Genomic DNA, 16,600 nt, shown 5'->3' with positions numbered 1-16,600 from the left:
GGCTGGCATTCATCTAGGGCCCTCCTGGCAGGGCTCCCTTCCCTGGCCTCCTAGCCCACATTCTTCCTCTAGGCTGTGAAGTGGTCCCTGATGTCAACGTCTCAGCCCAGAAGTTCTGCATCAAACTCCTGGTACCCTCCCCTGAGGGCATGAGTGAGATCTACCTGCGGTGCCAGGATGTGAGTGGGAGCCGGACAGGGGCCCAGGCCAGGCTAAGGCAGGGATGGGGCTGGGCCAGGGCTGACCAGCTGCTCACCTCTCTCCTCATCCCGCCCACTGCAGGAGCAGCAGTATGCCCGCTGGATGGCCGGCTGCCGACTGGCCTCCAAGGGCCGCACCATGGCCGACAGCAGCTACTCCAGCGAGGTGCAGGCCATCCTAGCCTTCCTCAGCCTGCAGCGGACAGGCGGCGGGGGCTCAGGCAACAACCCTCAGGGCCCTGATGCCTCCACCGAGGGCCTCAACCCCTATGGCCTTGTCGCCCCCCGCTTCCAGCGCAAGTTCAAGGCCAAGCAGGTGCCGGAGGGCGTGGGTAGTGGGAATGACCAGAGGGTTTAACCAGCCACCCTTGGCCCCTGGGTCTCCAGAGCCTTCCTCTGGAAAGGCACATGTTCGCTGGCTCCTTCTCCCACCTGGGTCCCTGAGACGGAGCACGCTGGTCCCCACCCTCTGGGAGGACTCACGGTCCAGCTGCCCACGTGCCCCTCAGGGCCCAGCCCAGCTCAGATTTGCCGAACCGTGAGAGGGTGCACTCGGGCTGCTGCACACCGGGCACTGCCCCTGCCCCAGCATCCTGTCTCCCTGATGGGGACAGGCACAGGGTCTTAGGGACCTTGGCAGCTCCTCACCAGCGTGGTCCCACAGCTCACCCCCCGGATCCTGGAAGCCCACCAGAACGTGGCCCAACTCTCGCTGTCTGAGGCCCAGCTGCGCTTCATCCAGTCCTGGCAGTCCTTGCCCGACTTCGGCATCTCCTACGTCGTGGTCAGGTACGAGCCCCTCCCCAGCCCGTCTGCCAAGCGCCAACTAGGCGCTCACCTGCTGTCTGGGGGGCGGCACCAGAAGCCTTCCTTCCGGTCCCCTGCGCCTGACCGACGGCACCCCAAGTGCACCCCCTCCATCCTGCACCTGCACAGCAAACACAAGAGAAAGTAATCAGGCCGGGAGAGCAGGAGACCCAGCCCCCCGGCCCAGCTCTGCCACAGGCAGTTCCCTCAATATGCCGGGGATAGCTGGTCTGTAGGACAGGACTAACGGTGTCTGCTGTGACCGGGAGTGCCCCCTCTGACTGCCCATTTTCTAAGCCTGCAAGTATATGACCGAACGGATGACAACGCTACCAAAAAAATGGCTCTTTATTTATTTGCCTTTTCTAGGGCCGCACCTGCAGCATATGGAGGTTCCAGGCTAGGGGTCGAATCCGAGCTGTTGCTGCTGGCCTGCACCACAGCCACAGCAACGCCAGATCCAAGCCGTGGATCCGTAACCCACTGAGCGAGGCCAGGGATCGAACCCGCAACCTCATGGTTCCTAGTCGGATTCGTTAACCACTGAGAAAAGTGGCTCTTTAAAGGCATTTGCCCCATGCTGCTAAATGCCGTCATCGCGATTGTCCATTAACCTCCGCTGTTCAGATGAGGAAATGGAGAACCTAAGTGACTTACTTGCAAGCTTGCTCCCTAGGGCCACTGTCTGGGCAGACACTGGGGCCATGCAGGATTGGGGCCCCGGCTCACTCTCTCCCCTTGGGCTCCAGGTTCAAGGGCAGCCGGAAAGACGAGATCCTGGGCATTGCCAACAATCGACTGATCCGCATTGACCTGGCCGTGGGGGACGTGGTCAAGACCTGGCGCTTCAGCAACATGCGCCAGTGGAACGTCAACTGGGACATCCGGCAGGTGGGCCCGGAGTGAAGGAGGATGGGGGCAGGGACACAGGGCTGGGCCAGACCCAGCCAGGCAGGGTGGGGGCTGCTCCCTGATCCCACCCCCACCAGCCCTCCGATCACCCGCCCTGCAGGTGGCCATCGAGTTTGACGAGCACATCAACGTGGCTTTCAGCTGTGTGTCTGCCAGCTGCCGCACCGTGCACGAGTACATCGGAGGCTACATCTTTCTGTCAACGCGGGAGCGGGCCCGCGGGGAGGAGCTGGACGAGGACCTCTTCCTGCAGCTCACAGGAGGTCACGAGGCCTTCTGAAGCCCGTCATACTGCCCCTGCCCTGCTCACCACCTGCCACTAAGCCCACACCCATAGGGACTCACCACCCACGCCCTCTCCAGACATGCACCGAGCTGGGCACATTCACCCACTGTCACTGGCCTTGTGCAGATCGGGACCCGGCTGGGCCAGACTCTGCCAGCCCCCAGGCTAGGGAGGGTGGGCCCTGAGCTTGCACAGCACCCGCCCTTCCCTTGTCCAAGTGGCCAAGACCAACACCCTTGACCAGGCTGTGGTCCCTGAGCACACAAGGAAGGCTGGCTGCAGCTACAGGAGAATGACTCATAGTTTCAAACTGGAGTTTCTTTTTGTTGTCTTTTTACATTTTTAAAAAATAAATATTTGAGGAGTTCCCTGTTGGCCGAGGGGATAGGATCTGGCATTGTCACAGCTGTGGCTTGGGTCACTGCTGTGGTGGGGTTCGAGCCCTGGCCCAGGAACTTCCGCATGCCATGGGCATGGCCAAAAAGAATCTTTTTTTATTGTGGGGTTGTCCTTCTTCCTCTGGAGCTGTGCTTGGGGCCATGCTGACACTCTGTCTCTCCATTACCAGCCAAGGAGAGGGGCTTTCCTGAGAGAGAGACAAGAGCTGGTTAGAGAAGGGGACCTGAGTCAGCCTGAGGTTGGGAGCTGGGCAAAGGTGAGGGCAGAAGTTCCCGTCATGGCACAGTGGTTAACGAATCCGACTAGGAACCATGAGGTTGCGGGTTCGGTCCCTGGCCTTGCTCAGTGGGTTAACAATCTGGCACTGCCGTGAGCTGTGGTGTAGGTTGCAGATGCGGCTCGGATCCCGTGTTGCTGTGGCTCTGGCATAGGCTGGTGGCTACAGCTCCGATTCACCCCTAGCCTGGGAACCTCCATATGCCACGAGAGCGGCCCAAGAAATAGCAAAAAGACAAAAAAAAAAAAAAAAAAAAAAGAACTGGGGTAGGGTGGTGGTTCTTACGGGTAGGGCGCAGCTGCAGGGCCTCCTTGAAGTATTTGGGAAGCAAGACGCCATCAGTGTTCCCTGGAGTCAGGATCACCCCATTGGCAGAGCGGAAGAAGGGGATTCCATCTGCAGACAGAGCCAGAGATGTGACTCAGTGCCCTCTCTGAAGGCCCGGGGCGGTCCCTGCTGTGCCCAGACTCACCTGCCAGGGCCTGGGGCCCGTTGATGAACACAGCCACTTCACAGTTGGGCCTCATGCCTGAGGAGACAACGAGCTGGGGCCTGGGGCGTCTGGGTTACAGTTATCCAACCTGGGCAGGCCGGGCCTGGGCTCTCTGCGAGGAGGGGGCTGCTCCTGCCAGCAGGGTAGGGGCTGGCCCTGGACAAGAGAGGCCATGACCCTTGGAGGAGGACCAGGGAGGACAGAGTGGGCGGGAGTAGCTGGGGGGGCACTGACCACTGATGACGCCAGGGTCCCCAGGCAGTCCCGGGGCCAGGTGGATGTGTGTCCTTCCCTGGCGGGACAGGCCCTTGAGCAGGATGGATGGCCAGTGCCGCCAGAATGTGCCGTGGACGAGCATCAGAGGCAGGGCCTGCGGGGTCTCCAGGGGGATCAGCTCCAACGCAGGTACCTGAGGTGGACGAGGGAGTGGGCTGCCGTGAGACCCCCCTCACCGGCAGGGGTCCCGCGTAGCTCTCCCCCTTGTCCCCTCAGTCCCCACCTGCAAGGAGTGACCCTGATTGGCCCGGATGAGAGGGCCCGTGCTGGGGTCCCCCGGCTGCAGGGTGAACCGCTGCTTCTCGTTGGTGTCCACCACGCGCTGCACATCCTCAGCTGAGAAGCTGCGGAACTGAGGCAGCTGCAGGAGGGCGCCCAGAGGCACAAAACCATCTGTGGGCAGGCAGGTGGTTAGGGGCTGAACTCGCTTCGGGCTGGGCCGGAGTTACCGGGGGAGCCACAGGCAACTGGAACAGAGCCTGTTTATCCTTTAGAAAGGCTCCCCTTCTGGGGCGTCAGTTTTCTCAGACTCCATGGGAACAGGATCTAGCTCATGGAGGGTCATAGAAATAGTGACCCCCCCCCCACCTTTTTTCTGGGTTGCACCTGCTGCATATGGAAGTTCCCAAGCTAGGGGTTGAATCGGAGCTGTAGCTGCCAGCCTATACCAGATCTGAGCAAAGCCAGATCTGAGCCGCATCTAGGACCTACACCGCAGCTCGCAGCAACACCAGATCCTTAATCCATTGAGCGAGGACATGGATCAAATCCACATCTTCATGGATACTAGTGGGGTTTGTTTCCACTGAGGCACAATGGGAACTCCTAAAGTGACCCTTTTTTGGCCAGTGTCCAGCTCAGAGTGGACACTCAATAAACATCAGTTGTCCCAACACCCCCCCAGTGGCCACTCCTGGATAAGCGTTTATTGGGCCACTGCACGGGAGGTTATCACCAGGCCTGGCCCAGACAGAGGCCCACTCCCAGCCCGCCCTGGACAGGACACTGGACTGTGGCCTCGGTCTTCCCTGTCCATGGAGGGACGCACCTTCCGTGTCATCCCCAAAGGACTGTGGTGGGAGCCATGGGAGAGGGCAGTCACACTGCTCCCTGGGCCCAGCCTCTCCTCGGCCCAGCCTCTAAGATGCTCACTTACCGGCCCCCATGGGAAGCCCCAGCTTCAGGGCCCCGTGGCGCAGGGCATAGGACAGAGCCTTGGACAGTTGTACATCTCGGTCCTGAAAGAGCCCAGAGGTGGCCCCTAGTCCCTGTGGGATCCTGCCCTGCTGCTCACCCTGAACCCTGAGTGACCCCCTGCAGAGGGAGACCAGAGCGGTTGGAGTCCCTGTGCTCCTTGGGAACAGCACGACCCTTCAGCCCTGACTCCCCCCCCACCAGCATTTCCCAGGGAACAGGCTTCAGAGTCCCCTCTCCCCTGCCCTCCCACACTGGGAGCAGGGGTGAGGGTGGAGAGGGGGGGCACCTGTTCCCGGGGTCTGTGAGCCCTTCTACCCCTGGGCCTGCTGCTTCCTGCCTCCTTCCTCCAGAGTTCATGGCCAAGTCCTGTGAAGAGCAGTAACATGTGAAGACTCTTAGGGACCTCCCCATGTCCCCACGCTGCCCAGAAACTCACAAAGCCTCAGGACTTGAGAGCTGGGAGAGGGCTGCTCAGATCACTAAATTCACTTCCCACCCCGAACTCCCAGGTGCTGAGGCCCAGCAGACAAGACTTGCCCAAGGTCACACTGTGTCAGCCACGGGCTCCAGGCTCGCGGGCCTGCCCCGCACGGCGGGCCTGGGGAAGGGGATGGCATCCACGGTAAAGGGGCGGAAGCGGCTAGGCCAGCCAGGACAGACAGACTCGGGACGGACAGGAAGGCTCACCGACTGCGAGGGCCCGACAGCTTACCCCGCCGGGCCCTGAGCGCCGGGCCGGCCAATGAGAAGCGGAGGAAGAAAGGGGCGGGCACTTCCGCTCTGGGGAAAGGGGCGGAGCCTGCGAAAATTGTGGGCGGGTGAGTGGCGGCCGGAGCTTCCGGAACCGGGGAGGCGTACCTGCGCGTCAGCTGTTGGAGAGAGGACCTTTGGTTTTGGGAAACAGGTGTATGGGGGGGTGACTGGACCCAGGACCTCTGGGTGGTAGGGATGCCGGGGAGTCTCAGGGATTCTGGCAGCGGGAGCCTCGGAGCTCTGGCCGGGATGATGATAAGACACTTTACTGCCCAGGGAGTGGTCAGGGAGATGCAGAAGGGCTGAGGGTATCCTCAGGAAGTCTGTGGCAGAGGGGCCAGCTGCCGGGCCAAGGGTGGCTGTGGGTCCCCCAGGGTGACAGACTTGGTTGTGTCCTCCCCCAGAACTGCCCTGTCCTAACCATGGACCCTGAGGTGTCCCTGCTGCTACAGTGCCCCCCTGGCGGGTTGCCCGAGGAGCAAGTACGGGCTGAGCTGAGTCCAGCCTATGACCGTCGCCCACTGCCAGGAGGGGACAAGGCCATCACTGCCATCTGGGAGAGCCGGCTTCGGGCCCAGCCCTGGCTCTTTGATGCCCCCAAGTTCCGCCTACACTCCGCCACCCTGGTGCCCACTGGCTCACCAGGGCCACAGCTGCTCCTGCACCTGGGCCTTACATCTTATCGAGACTTCCTGGGCACCAACTGGGCCAGCTCAGCTGCCTGGCTGCGACAGCAGGGGGCCACCGACTGGGGTGACAAGCAAGCCTACCTGGCGGACCCCCTGGGGGTGGGGGCTGCCCTGGCCACCGCTGATGGCTTCCTTGTCTTTCTGCGCCGCTCTGGGCAGGTGGCTGAGGCACCTGGGCTGGTGGACGTGCCTGGTGGGCACCCTGAACCTAAGGTGAGATGCCAGGCTGGGCGCAAAAACACAAAGACCCAGAGAGTTTGGCTTTGTTTCCCTCATCCCTTAAAGGAGTTGGCCGGATGCTTCTCCCAAAGTCTCTGCTCACCGTGGGGTTTCATCCTCCACAGTGAACCCAGCCCCCAGACCTGGGGGAATCTAGGGAAGTGGGGATGGGGGTGGAGGAGCTAGCTGCACCTCTGGCTGTCCATCTGGAAAAAGGGGGCCTGGGCCAGGGGCTCCCCAAGACTCATGCTGTGCCCAGCCAGGCCCTCAGGGCCAGTGAGTATGGGGGAAGGCAGGGCAGGAAAAGGAGAGCAGGGGTTCAGCCTGACCTCTCGCAGGCCCTGTGCCCAGGTGACAGCCCCCTGCACAAGGACCTCCCTGGGGAGCTGGTGGCACATGAGCTCTTCTCCAGTGTCCTCCAGGAGATCTGTGATGAGGTAAGTGAGGGGCAGGTGGGCCAAGCTGGTGGGCAAGGAGAGAGTGGGTAGAACATGCCAGAATTCCACAGGTCTAGGCTGGCAGGAGTATCTGCAGGCATCCAGCATTGAGCAAAGAGCTTGGCTTTGTAGCCAGGTGCGCACGGAATGGAATTCTAGCCCCCGTTTCTGTGTGTGCCTCAGGTTCTTCCTCTTTTGGTCTTTTTAGGGCTGCACCCGGGGCATATGGAAGCTCCCAGGCTAAGGGTTGAATAGGAGGTGTAGCCGCCAGCCTACGCCACAGCCACAGCCACACCAGTTCCTTAACCCACCAAGCAAGGCCAGGGATCAAGCCCATGTCCTCATGGATCCTAGTTGGGTTCATTGCTGCTGAGCCACAACGGGAACTCCCAGGTTCTTCCTTTTTACAATGGGAGCAATGATAAATGTCCCTCCCGGTTTGTGAGAAAGAGGAGTGAATGGTGGTCCCAGTTACTAAAGCCACTTCCCTTGGGTGACCCTGAGCAAACCATTCAATCTCGCCGGTTCTGATTTTCCCATGAGCATGCCCAAGATCTGACATTCTGTGATGCTGGGCACTTGAAGTACAAACTGTAAAATGCTGTCCAAGGGTAACACACTCTTCTATGCTGAGAGGAGCAGGGAAGCAGGCGGTGGGTACTGACAGGTGGTCTCCCTGATCCTAGGTGAACCTGCCGCTGCTCACCCTGAGCCGGCCGCTGCTATTGGGCATCGCCCGCAATGAGACCAGTGCCGGCCGTGCCAGTGCCGAGTTCTACGTCCAGTGAGTGAGCTCTGGGGGACAGGGTCCTGGGTCCTGGGGTAGGTGGGTGGTTAAGGGGCATGGCTGAGGCAGCTGAGGGACCCTCCAGGAGCTAAGCACTCACCAGGCCACTCTCATGTCCCTGTCCAGGTGCAGCCTGTCTTCTGAGCAGGTGAGGAAGCACTACATGAGTGGGGGACCTGAGGCCCACGAATCCACGGGAATTATCTTTGTGGAGACACAGGTTCGAAGTGGCAAAGTGTGTCTTCTTTGGACAAAGAGCTGGGCTCAGGGCTTACAGAAGCCTGGTGATGCATGTCTGTCTCCCAGGGCTGGGTCAGAGAGGGCTCCTGAATCTCTCAGGGCTTCCCTCCGGAGCCACAAGGCCCCACTAGGATTCCCCCAGCCCAAGGAGAGAGGCCACTAACCTGTTCAGCCCCCTCGACATGTCTCCTTAGAGGGCTCCGAGGCTCAGAATCTGTGGGCACAGCTCCCGCAAGAAACCTGAGGTCCGGATGTCTGGGTCTCACTGTCTCCCCACAGAAGGTGCGGAGGTTGCAGGAGACTGAAATGTGGTCCCAGCTCTGCCCATCGGCCAAAGGCGCCATCTTCCTCTACAGTCGGGTCCAGGGAAACTCCACCTGAGTTGCCCTGAGTCCCCAGCCCTGTCACCACCGCTCGGAAGACAATAAAGGACTTTATTCTTGGATTCCACTGCCATCTGCTGTTTCCGTGGGACAGGGAGGGGCTGCTGGGAGAGCCCTAGGTGGCCGACAGAGACAAGCGAAGGGCCTGGGGTGGGGGGTGGGGTGGTAAGGCCCAGCCTCGGTTTACCCCTCTGAAGCTGAGCGCCTTGCTCCCTTGCCAGGCTCTGATGAGGTTCCAGGCCGACTATGGTGTGGAAACTGCTTTGTGAAACGCGTCTCGCTGCAGAGCGGAGTAACAGGCATATCCGAGGGAGGGACAAGGCAACTGCGCCGGGCCTAGGGTCCAGGGTCGAGGGTCAGGGTCGGTCGGCAGGCTTCCCAAGTGGGTGCTGGCGCCCTCCTGCCAAGACCACAGGAGCCCGCCTCTATGGGTGGGTCCGAGGCATCAAAAGCCAGTCAGCGGGAGGGGGCGGGCCTTCGCCGCACGTCCTCACCTTCAGACGAGTGGGCGTGGCCTTAGCATCTAAGCCAATGAGAGTGAGGAGGCCGGGCCTGAATGGGAGCAGGAAATGGCGACGGCCGCGGAGTCCGTGAGTGCAGCAGGGGCGGGGTTTGGTGTGGCTCCTCCTGCACCCCCCCCAGGCTCCCAGGTGGGAAGGGGTCGCTGCATCCGGGGCCGGTTATCCAGACCCTGAGACAAGACTGGAGAAAGGCCCCGGACGCCCTGGTCAGAGGCGGGGACAGGCGGGTCTGGTCTAGAGCAAGGAGGTTCCATTTCCCTCTGCGTCCCCTGGGCCGCTTCAGTTTTCCTTCGCGTCTAAACGGGATCGGGCCCCTTCCCTCTGCCCACCACCCCCTCCTCAGTGGTTGAAGTCTGGTCCCATCCCACTCCTCTTTGTGGCCTCCTTTCACCAGCTGCCCGCCTGCCGCCATGCTGCCCCTGCGCCTGTGCCGGCTGTGGCCCCGCAACCCTCCCACCCGGTCCTTCGCTGCGGCCGCCGGGCAGCGGTGAGTTGGGCGCCTGGGTCATTCAGAAGGTTTCTGCTGCGGGCTTGCCCAGTTCTAGACCCTACACTAGGTTCTGGGATAGTGGTGATCTCTTACTCTGGGTCAGGCGCCTTACAGCCTTGTCTCCGGTCACCCTCACCTTCATTGCTGAGGACATAGGATCAGAGATTAAGGGATGACCCCCAAGGCCATAGAGTTAAGTGGCAGATTTGGAATTTGATCCCGAGCCAAACCCTATGTGCTGTCCACCACGCTGGTGGTTGTCAAGCACCCCTGTACAAAACCCACGGGGGTGGGATTGGGGATGGGGGGAGCTCACAAAAATGAAGATTCCTGGGCCCTGCTCTGGAGATTCTGATTGGCGGGAATGAAGGAGGACTCAGCAAACCACTTTTTTCTTCTTTCTTTTTAGGGCCACAGCTGCGGCATAGGGAGGTTCTTCCTAGACTAGGGGTCAAATAAATGGGAGCTACAGCACATGGGGCCTACACCACAGCCACAGCAACACCAGATCCGAGCCGCATCTGCGACCTGTTCCTCAGCTTGCAGCAATGCCGGATCCTTGACCCACTGAGCAAGGCCAGGGATTGAACCTGCATCCTCACGTACAATACTTGGGTTCTTAATCAGCTGAGCCACAACAGGAACTCCAAGAATCTATTTTTTAAACATGCTTTTCAGGGGTTTCTGATGCAAAGGGTCCGAAGACTACACTTTGAGACATTCTGATGTGGTCCATACCTGGAACACTCAAAGAGGGAGGGATGATTTAGAGATCTCCCTTGGCCCCTGCCTCAGCCCCCTGGCACCTGGATGCTGAGTTGAAGGGCGTGGCCCACAGGGGCTGGGAGGGGCAGGAAAGGGGTATCCTGTGTTTTCCTCATCCCCTGCATGTTTGGGCCTCTTTCCACAGGTCTGGCCCCAGTAACTACTATGAACTGTTGGGGGTGCATCCTGGTGCCAGTGCTGAAGAAGTTAAACGAGCTTTCTTCTCCAAGTCCAAAGAGGTACCAGTGGTCTTAAATGGAGAGGGGGGAGAACGTGTGAGCCACATGGGGGAGGCTCCAAATTCTCAGGAATGGAGCTGAGAGGCTCCTTCTGGCTGTGCATATTCCCTCAGGATTTCACAGGGAATGGGAGGTGCCCCAGGGGCAGGGATCTGGCCAGGGGGGAAGAAAGGTTGGGAGCAGGAGCCAAGGGTCCTGTCTGATGGTCTGGGCTTGGTTCTCTTGACCCGCCTGTTCTTGGGACCAGGGTATATGGTGAGAGCCAGGCAGCAGGTGTGGAGGGTGTCAACAGGGGAGGGGGCAGGAGTCTTTGCTTCTAGACTCTACTCTTCTGGAGGCACAGGCAGCCCTGAGAGTGAAGGTCACTGCCCAGGCAGGGCCTTAGGAATAACATGAGCCCAGGTGGGTGGACATGATCAGGATAGGTCCTGGGAGGGGGCATGGAAAGGGAGATGAGGGGAGTCCTACCCCACCCCAGCTGCACCCTGACCGGGACCCCGGGAACCCAGCCCTGCACAGCCGCTTTGTGGAGCTGAGTGAAGCGTACCAAGTGCTCAGCCGTGAGGAGAGCCGCCGTAGCTATGACCACCAGCTTCGTTCAGCGACTTCCCCAAAGTCTCCAGGAACCGCAGCCTATCCCAGGTCTGCTCATCGGGCGCACAGGTACAGTAGTCCTGCCCCCAGCTTGCCACGGCCAAGTCTCACCAGGAGACTCTTCCCTACATTCTCCCTTCTCCCTCCCAACAGCTCCTGGGAGGACCCCAGTGCACGATACTGGGCCCAGTTTCCTGGTGTCAGGCCTCAGGGACCAGAGTCAAGGCGGCAGCAGCAGAAACACAACCAGCGAACGCTGGGGTACTGCCTCTTGATCATGCTGGCAGGCATGTGCCTGCACTATGTTGCCTTCAGGTGCGCTTCCCCCTGGGCTGATGGGCAGAGGGCAGGAGGGTGGGCAAAGCCCAGTGTCAGGCATCCACCCACACTGTCCCTGTGGCCTGCATTCTTGTGTTTCTCAAGCTAAGAATTGCGGAGTTCCCGTCGTGGCACAGTGGTTAACGAATCCAATTAGGAACCATGAGGTTTTTGGGTTTGGTCCCTGGCCTTGCTCAGTGGGTTAAGGATCCGGCGTTGCCATGAGCTGTGGTGTAGGTTGCAGATGCGGCTCGGATCCCGCGTTGCTGTGGCTCTGGTGTAGGCCGGCGGCTACAGCTCCGATTGGACCCCTAGCCTGGGAATCTCCATATGCCGTAGGCGCGGCCCTAGAAAAAGGCAAAAAGACAAAAAAAAAAAAAAAAAAAAAAAGAATTTCATGAAATAGGTCTCCTCCAGGGCCTCTTCTTCTTTGTCGTCTTTTCTTTTTTTTGCTTTTTAGGTCCTCACCTGCAGCATTATGGAGGTTCCCAGGTGAGGGGTACAATTGGAGTTGGAGTTGTAGCCACAGCCACAGCAACGCCAAATCTAAGCCGGATCTTTGACCTACACTGCAGCTCAAGGCAATGTCAGATCCTTAACCCACTGAACGAGGCTAGGGATCGACCCTGCATCCTCACAGATACTAGTAGGGATTGTTACCACTGAGCCACACCAGAAACACCCAGAGCCTCTTCTTACTTGGCAAAGGCAGCTCTGCACTAAGGGGTAATGTCATTTTCAGTTTTTTATAATACGAATGTAAATTTTTGGTGCTGGCTGCCAGAGAGCGCTGGAGCTAATCAAAATTTTAACACCAGAAGGAAATGCATCGAATTGGACAACCATCCTCATTTGTTTGTCAGTCGCTGTTTTCCCACCACCCTCTCACGCACGCCATGCCACCGAGGTTTGACAGCAAAGACACCTAAAGGCGGGTGCCCACTGCTAGCAGTGTGCCTCGCTTAGTAATGGAATTGGAGGAACAACCCTTTCTAGTTCCCCTCCAGGACACTGGGTCTGCTGTCACCACCTTCAGGACAGTCAGGGACCTAGGTGGCCATTGGACTCTGGACAAGCCACTCTGTGCCCCTCTCCTCATGCAACATAGGCAGTGAGGCTGAGGTCCCCACAGATCTAAAGCTCTGAGACCCTAGAGTGGGATGGAGAGGGTGGGACTGGGGGACAGAAGGTACTGGGGGCCCAAAGTTAACTGTACCCCCCATGCAGGAAGCTGGAGCAGGTGCACCGTAGCTTCATGGATGAAAAGGATCGGATCATCACAGCCATCTACAATGACACTCGGGCCCGGGCCAGGTCTGTCCCAGCTCTTTTCTGCCCTCCCTTCACTGTCCTGGCACCACCCTCCGGGATCCCTGTCCCGACCACAGGTGCTCTCCCCTGCAGGGCCAAAAGAGCCAGGCTCCAGCAGGAGCAACAGCAGAGGCAGCTGCTGCAGCCAACACCTGGCCCTCCTGAAGGCCCAGGGATCGTGCCCCCCAGCCCCTGAGCAGCTCACCTGGATGGGGCCCGGGGTGTGCTCCCTCTGTGCTTCCCTCCTGGTACGTCCCACTCCCAGAAACGCGGGCAATAAAGTGGTTCTCAGAGCTCTTGTCTGGTTCCCTCCTTCAGGCCTGGCGCCCCCGGCCCGGGCCCCGCCCTCCGGGATCCGGCGACGGCCACCCGGGAGCCCGGCCCCCTGGGCGGTGCGTCCCCTTTCCCCTGCTGCGGCGGGAGGGGGTGTGTGTGCAGGGGGCGGGCCCCGCCGGCGGCCTCGCCCCCTCCCCCGCCCCGCCCCCGCCCCGCGGCCCGGTGGGGAGCGCGTGTCTGGGTCACATGAGCCGCCCGCCCGCCATCCCGGGCCCGGCCCCCCGCCGCCCCCGCCGTCCCCGCCGCCCGCCGCCGCCGCCGCCGCCCGGCCGCCCGCCCGGCTCCTCCGGCCGCCGCCGCCGCCGCTGCGCTGCGCTGCGCTGCCTGCGCCCAGGGCTCGGGAGGGGGCCGCGGAGGAGCCGCCCCCCGCGCCCGGCCCCCGCCCGCCGCGCCCGAGCCCGCGCCATGGGGCTCTGGCTGCCGCCGCCCCTCGCGCCACCGGGCTAGGGCGATGCGGGCGCCCCCGGCACGCGGCCCCCGCGGCCACCATGAGCCCCCTGCTCCGCCGCCTGCTGCTCGCTGCGCTCCTGCAGCTGGCCCCCGCCCAGGTACGTGCGTCCGCGACATCCCGCCCGCCCGCCTTGCCCTCTCTCAAGGTTGGCGGAAGTGGAGAGGCGCGGGGCGGCCGCGGCCTCGGGGATCCGCGGGGTCGGGCCGCCGCCGACGGGGAGTCGCAGGGTCCCGGCCCGGGCATCCCCCAGGAGGTGTCCCTCCCCGCTGGCCCGCCGGCCCAACGCCGGGGCCACTCCCCCGCCCCACCCCGTCCCCTGGGCGCCGCCGGGGGCGGGGCCGCCTCGGTGCCTGCAGGACGCGCGGTTCGGCGCCCACTGTGCCCCCTCCTGACCTGCGGCCTCGAGAACTAACCCGCTCCCGAGGCTTGGAGATTCAACGCTGCGGGCAGAGCGCGCCTGGCTGGTCGTGGCCAGGGCAGGTCCCAGGTGGCCAAGAGAGGACAGGTAAAGCTAGAGTGGCCCCAGGAACAGAGCAACCTGGAAAAATGTCAGAGAGGGGTTGAAGCCTCCTGACGGCAAGGGCAGAGCCCTGGGGACAGTGACAGGGCTAGCCCTTCCTGGAGTGCACCTTGGGTCCAGCTCTTTTCTCTCTCATAGGCCCCGGTCTCCCAGCCTGATGCCTCTGGCCACCAAAAGAAAGGTAATAGTAACACAGTAACTGCAGTAGCCAGCACTGGGAACGCTTTGCTCCAGCCCGGATTCCAGACTCTGGGTCTTCCTCATTCTGTGTAATCACAGATGTAAGGTGTAAGATGCAAACTTTTGTTCTGCCCATTTCCCAGAAGGGGAGATTGATTGAGGCAGTGGGGTACCTGGGTCCTGGATGGACATGGCAGGGGAAGCAGCTGGGGAGGGCAGAGTGGAAGCTAGTGGAGAGTGGCCATGACTTGGAGACTAGGGAGAAACAGCTGCTGGGCACAGGGGCAGGGGAACCAGGGAGCAGCCACAGGAAACCTAGTGAGGACTTAACCCTTACTTATCTGTCCCCAGTGGTGTCATGGATAGACGTATATGCTCGTGCCACCTGCCAGCCGCGGGAGGTAGTGGTGCCTCTAACCATGGAGCTCATGGGCACTGTGGCCAAGCAACTGGTGCCCAGCTGCGTGACTGTGCAGCGCTGTGGTGGCTGCTGCCCTGACGACGGCCTGGAGTGCGTGCCCACTGGGCAGCACCAGGTCCGAATGCAGGTATGGGGCAGGGGGGCGTGCCTGGCTGCGGTGGATGCTGGTGTTCTGGGGACGGGGGTTGGCTCGTGGGTGGGGTGTTCTCAACCCTCCAGACCTAGAGCTTTGTCCCGTTCCTTTCTCTTTCATGTGTCTTTCCTTGTTCTGAGCACAGATCCTGATGATCCGGTACCCAAGCAGTCAGCTGGGGGAGATGTCCCTGGAAGAACACAGCCAGTGTGAATGCAGGTGCCAGCCAGGCTCCGCTTTTGGGTTTGCAGGGAGCACGCTAGGGGAGTGCTGGGTGTGATGGCACCCCACAGCGGGGACCAGGTTTCTGAGAGGAGAGCTGGGTAGGCCCGGGATCTGGGGCACAAGAGGAGGATGCTTGGCTTCCTGATCCTCTTCTTCCTTGTCTCTGTCTGCCTCTTACTTTTCAGACCAAAAAAACGAGAGAGTGCCGTGAAGCCAGACAGGTGAGTCTTGGGCTCTTGCTGAGGTGGGATGGGAGCCCAGGCCTAGCGCCCAGAATGTGATGTGGGGGTTGGGCGGGGGGTGTTAAGAGTGGGGCAGGAAGTTGTGATCCCCTCCCCTCCTTTTCCTCCACTCGTGTCCCCCTCTCCCTTTTCCCTCTGCCCCCTAAGTCTATGCTCTGCCCTGATCCCAGCTCCTGGGAAGATTCTTCCTTCCCACCCGAGACATGTTGCTTCTCCTCCTAGGGTTTCCACTCCCCACCACCGTCCCCAGCCCCGCTCTGTTCCGGGCTGGGACCCTGCCCCCGGAGCACCCTCCCCAGCTGACATCACCCATCCCACTCCAGCCCCAGGCCCCTCTGCCCACGCTGCCCCCAGCGCCGCCAGCGCCCTGACCCCTGGACCTGCCGCTGCCGCTGCCGACGCCGCAGCTTCCTCCGTTGTCAAGGGCGGGGCTTAGAGCTCAACCCAGACACCTGCAGGTGAGGCATCCGCATGGCGTTTGTTGGGGCAGGGCTCAGGGCCCCGTCCTGGAGCAGGTCCAGGTGAGCCTGCCACTGGGAGAAGAGCCAGGGAAGAGGCCGCTTTGAGTGTGTTGAACAAATATTGCCCAAGTGCCTGCGGGCGCTGGGGTCAGCACAAACAAGGTTCACGTTCTAACGCGGGAGTCAGACACGAGGGCACATGATGCCAACAGAGGATGTCAAGTCACGGGCTGTGGTAAGGGGCACTGACAACACCTTTGAGCAATTCAGAGATGTCCTGGAAGTGGTGATATCTGCCAGGAGTAGAAATGAGAAAGACCCCTTTCCAGTTGGCAAGGCCCTGAGCCACAGAAAGACAGTTGTTCCACCGTATGGGCTCTGAAAGGCCAGGGGATGCAGTGGAACCTTTGTCCGCCCTTGTCCAAGGTGTTTCTCGCCACCCTCCCTTCCATGGCGGGCCTGTGGGACTTCCCAGGAAGTGTTAGGGGAGAATGGGGTCCACAGGCGGTGACAAGGGGGTGGGTCCAGAGGAGCAGGGGCTGAGCTGTGCCAGCATGAACAGACCCCCTCGTTCCCTCCTCAGGTGCCGGAAGCTGCGAAGGTGACACATTGCTTCTCAGACTCAGTGGGGCCACTTGCCTCACAGCCCCTGCCCCCCGACCCCCAGGGTATAGGGGCCACAAGGGCAGTCTGGTGAGAAGAGTCCAGTCCCCAAGACCTCAGCCTGGGCGGAAGCTCCTCTCGGACCCGGGCCTTTCAGAGGGCTTTCTGACCGCCTCGTGTCTCTCTGAAGCTGCCGTCCAACAACACGGGCAGCGCTGGATGAAGAGACTTGAGGGCAGCAAGAGGGATCGCCTATCAACTTGAGAGACAATGGGGGCCCGTCTCAGTTTTTAACCACCTTGTGCCAGTTGGCATCTTACAACTGGCTCCTCCGTCCCCTCACTAAGAAGACCCTGATCCCCTGCAAAATAATGGGAGTTGGGCTTCGGTACAAGAACTGTGAACCCCAGTCCTGATAAAAGAGATGGAAGGAGC

The 16,600-nt window shown here is 61.0% G+C and overlaps 5 protein-coding genes across 20 annotated transcripts in view; 4 read left to right on the top strand and 1 right to left on the bottom strand.

The window, feature by feature from the left end:
* Window positions 1–2,692, top strand: part of FERMT3 (fermitin family member 3) — a 23,112-nt gene extending 20,420 nt beyond the window's left edge. The window contains exons 11-15 of the mRNA XM_003122594.4: window positions 73–179; window positions 283–516; window positions 865–989; window positions 1,757–1,898; window positions 2,020–2,692. Coding sequence (XP_003122642.2) covers window positions 73–179; window positions 283–516; window positions 865–989; window positions 1,757–1,898; window positions 2,020–2,199 — 788 coding nt within the window. The 3' untranslated portion in view covers window positions 2,200–2,692. The remainder of the gene's footprint in view (window positions 1–72; window positions 180–282; window positions 517–864; window positions 990–1,756; window positions 1,899–2,019) is intronic.
* TRPT1 (tRNA phosphotransferase 1) lies at window positions 1,884–13,445 on the bottom strand. Of its 9 annotated transcripts, none has more exons than XM_003122575.5 (8): window positions 5,385–5,585; window positions 5,134–5,213; window positions 4,807–4,888; window positions 3,874–4,043; window positions 3,609–3,783; window positions 3,354–3,410; window positions 3,167–3,277; window positions 1,884–2,791 (listed from the first exon to the last, which is right to left on the bottom strand). In XM_003122575.5, exons 3-8 carry the CDS (start codon window positions 4,814–4,816, stop codon window positions 2,700–2,702), a joined length of 615 nt encoding a protein of 204 aa, XP_003122623.3. In that variant the 5' UTR covers window positions 4,817–4,888; window positions 5,134–5,213; window positions 5,385–5,585; the 3' UTR covers window positions 1,884–2,699. The 9 variants fall into 9 exon arrangements, with proteins under 9 accessions (XP_003122623.3, XP_020938536.1, XP_020938540.1 ...); XM_021082877.1 differs by lacking the exon at window positions 5,385–5,585 and adding an exon at window positions 12,799–13,036 and having other exon boundaries at window positions 2,348–2,791; window positions 4,807–4,964; XM_021082881.1 differs by having other exon boundaries at window positions 2,348–2,791; window positions 4,807–4,964; window positions 5,560–5,645.
* NUDT22 (nudix hydrolase 22) lies at window positions 5,648–8,417 on the top strand. Of its 6 annotated transcripts, none has more exons than XM_013994165.2 (6): window positions 5,648–5,665; window positions 6,005–6,502; window positions 6,847–6,945; window positions 7,632–7,729; window positions 7,859–7,952; window positions 8,252–8,417. In XM_013994165.2, exons 2-6 carry the CDS (start codon window positions 6,023–6,025, stop codon window positions 8,351–8,353), a joined length of 873 nt encoding a protein of 290 aa, XP_013849619.1. In that variant the 5' UTR covers window positions 5,648–5,665; window positions 6,005–6,022; the 3' UTR covers window positions 8,354–8,417. The 6 variants fall into 6 exon arrangements, with proteins under 6 accessions (XP_013849619.1, XP_013849620.1, XP_005660810.2 ...); XM_013994166.2 differs by lacking the exon at window positions 5,648–5,665 and adding an exon at window positions 5,666–5,751 and having other exon boundaries at window positions 7,859–7,880; XM_005660753.3 differs by lacking the exon at window positions 5,648–5,665 and adding an exon at window positions 5,666–5,751.
* Window positions 8,565–12,886, top strand: DNAJC4 (DnaJ heat shock protein family (Hsp40) member C4). Of its 2 annotated transcripts, none has more exons than XM_003122579.5 (7): window positions 8,565–8,945; window positions 9,271–9,363; window positions 10,277–10,370; window positions 10,849–11,033; window positions 11,118–11,279; window positions 12,510–12,596; window positions 12,687–12,886. In XM_003122579.5, the coding sequence occupies exons 1-7, from the start codon at window positions 8,602–8,604 to the stop codon at window positions 12,787–12,789; spliced, it is 1,068 nt and encodes a 355-aa protein (XP_003122627.4). In that variant the 5' UTR covers window positions 8,565–8,601; the 3' UTR covers window positions 12,790–12,886. The 2 variants fall into 2 exon arrangements, with proteins under 2 accessions (XP_003122627.4, XP_005660808.2); XM_005660751.3 differs by lacking the exon at window positions 8,565–8,945 and adding an exon at window positions 8,975–9,082.
* Window positions 13,324–16,600, top strand: VEGFB (vascular endothelial growth factor B). 2 transcript variants are annotated; one of them, XM_003122578.5, is made up of 7 exons: window positions 13,324–13,477; window positions 14,039–14,081; window positions 14,432–14,628; window positions 14,780–14,853; window positions 15,045–15,080; window positions 15,425–15,559; window positions 16,146–16,600. In XM_003122578.5, exons 1-7 carry the CDS (start codon window positions 13,418–13,420, stop codon window positions 16,165–16,167), a joined length of 567 nt encoding a protein of 188 aa, XP_003122626.3. In that variant the 5' UTR covers window positions 13,324–13,417; the 3' UTR covers window positions 16,168–16,600. The 2 variants fall into 2 exon arrangements, with proteins under 2 accessions (XP_003122626.3, XP_003353841.2); XM_003353793.4 differs by having other exon boundaries at window positions 13,361–13,477; window positions 15,324–15,559.

Source organism: Sus scrofa, chromosome 2 (assembly GCF_000003025.6).
Source record: "Sus scrofa isolate TJ Tabasco breed Duroc chromosome 2, Sscrofa11.1, whole genome shotgun sequence".
NCBI lineage: Eukaryota > Metazoa > Chordata > Mammalia > Artiodactyla > Suidae > Sus > Sus scrofa.
The sequence above is the reverse complement of the archived record's forward strand: the minus strand, read 5'-3'. Positions and strand labels throughout refer to the sequence as shown.

What these genes read in the sequence shown, in the direction of transcription:
- TRPT1 (XM_013994173.2), bottom strand. Translation starts at nt 13,419, where the DNA reads ATGGTGGCCGCGGGGGCCGCGTGCCGGGGGCGCCCGCATCGCCCTAGC. An exon ending in GGACCCTGGCGTCATCAGTG is followed by an intron (nt 3,411 to 3,608) that starts GTCAGTGCCCCC and finishes TTGTCTCCTCAG; the next exon opens with GCATGAGGCCCAACTGTGAA. An exon ending in CCTGCAGCTGCGCCCTACCC is followed by an intron (nt 2,792 to 3,166) that starts GTAAGAACCACC and finishes TCTCTCTCTCAG; the next exon opens with GAAAGCCCCTCTCCTTGGCT.
- DNAJC4 (XM_003122579.5), top strand. Translation starts at nt 8,602, where the DNA reads ATGGTGTGGAAACTGCTTTGTGAAACGCGTCTCGCTGCAGAGCGGAGT. An exon ending in TGGCGACGGCCGCGGAGTCC is followed by an intron (nt 8,946 to 9,270) that starts GTGAGTGCAGCA and finishes TCCTTTCACCAG; the next exon opens with CTGCCCGCCTGCCGCCATGC. An exon ending in GACACTCGGGCCCGGGCCAG is followed by an intron (nt 12,597 to 12,686) that starts GTCTGTCCCAGC and finishes TCTCCCCTGCAG; the next exon opens with GGCCAAAAGAGCCAGGCTCC.
- NUDT22 (XM_013994162.2), top strand. Translation starts at nt 6,023, where the DNA reads ATGGACCCTGAGGTGTCCCTGCTGCTACAGTGCCCCCCTGGCGGGTTG. An exon ending in GTGGGCACCCTGAACCTAAG is followed by an intron (nt 6,503 to 6,846) that starts GTGAGATGCCAG and finishes GACCTCTCGCAG; the next exon opens with GCCCTGTGCCCAGGTGACAG. An exon ending in AGTGCCGAGTTCTACGTCCA is followed by an intron (nt 7,730 to 7,858) that starts GTGAGTGAGCTC and finishes GTCCCTGTCCAG; the next exon opens with GTGCAGCCTGTCTTCTGAGC.
- VEGFB (XM_003353793.4), top strand. Translation starts at nt 13,418, where the DNA reads ATGAGCCCCCTGCTCCGCCGCCTGCTGCTCGCTGCGCTCCTGCAGCTG. An exon ending in CTCTGGCCACCAAAAGAAAG is followed by an intron (nt 14,082 to 14,431) that starts GTAATAGTAACA and finishes ATCTGTCCCCAG; the next exon opens with TGGTGTCATGGATAGACGTA. An exon ending in CACAGCCAGTGTGAATGCAG is followed by an intron (nt 14,854 to 15,044) that starts GTGCCAGCCAGG and finishes CTTACTTTTCAG; the next exon opens with ACCAAAAAAACGAGAGAGTG.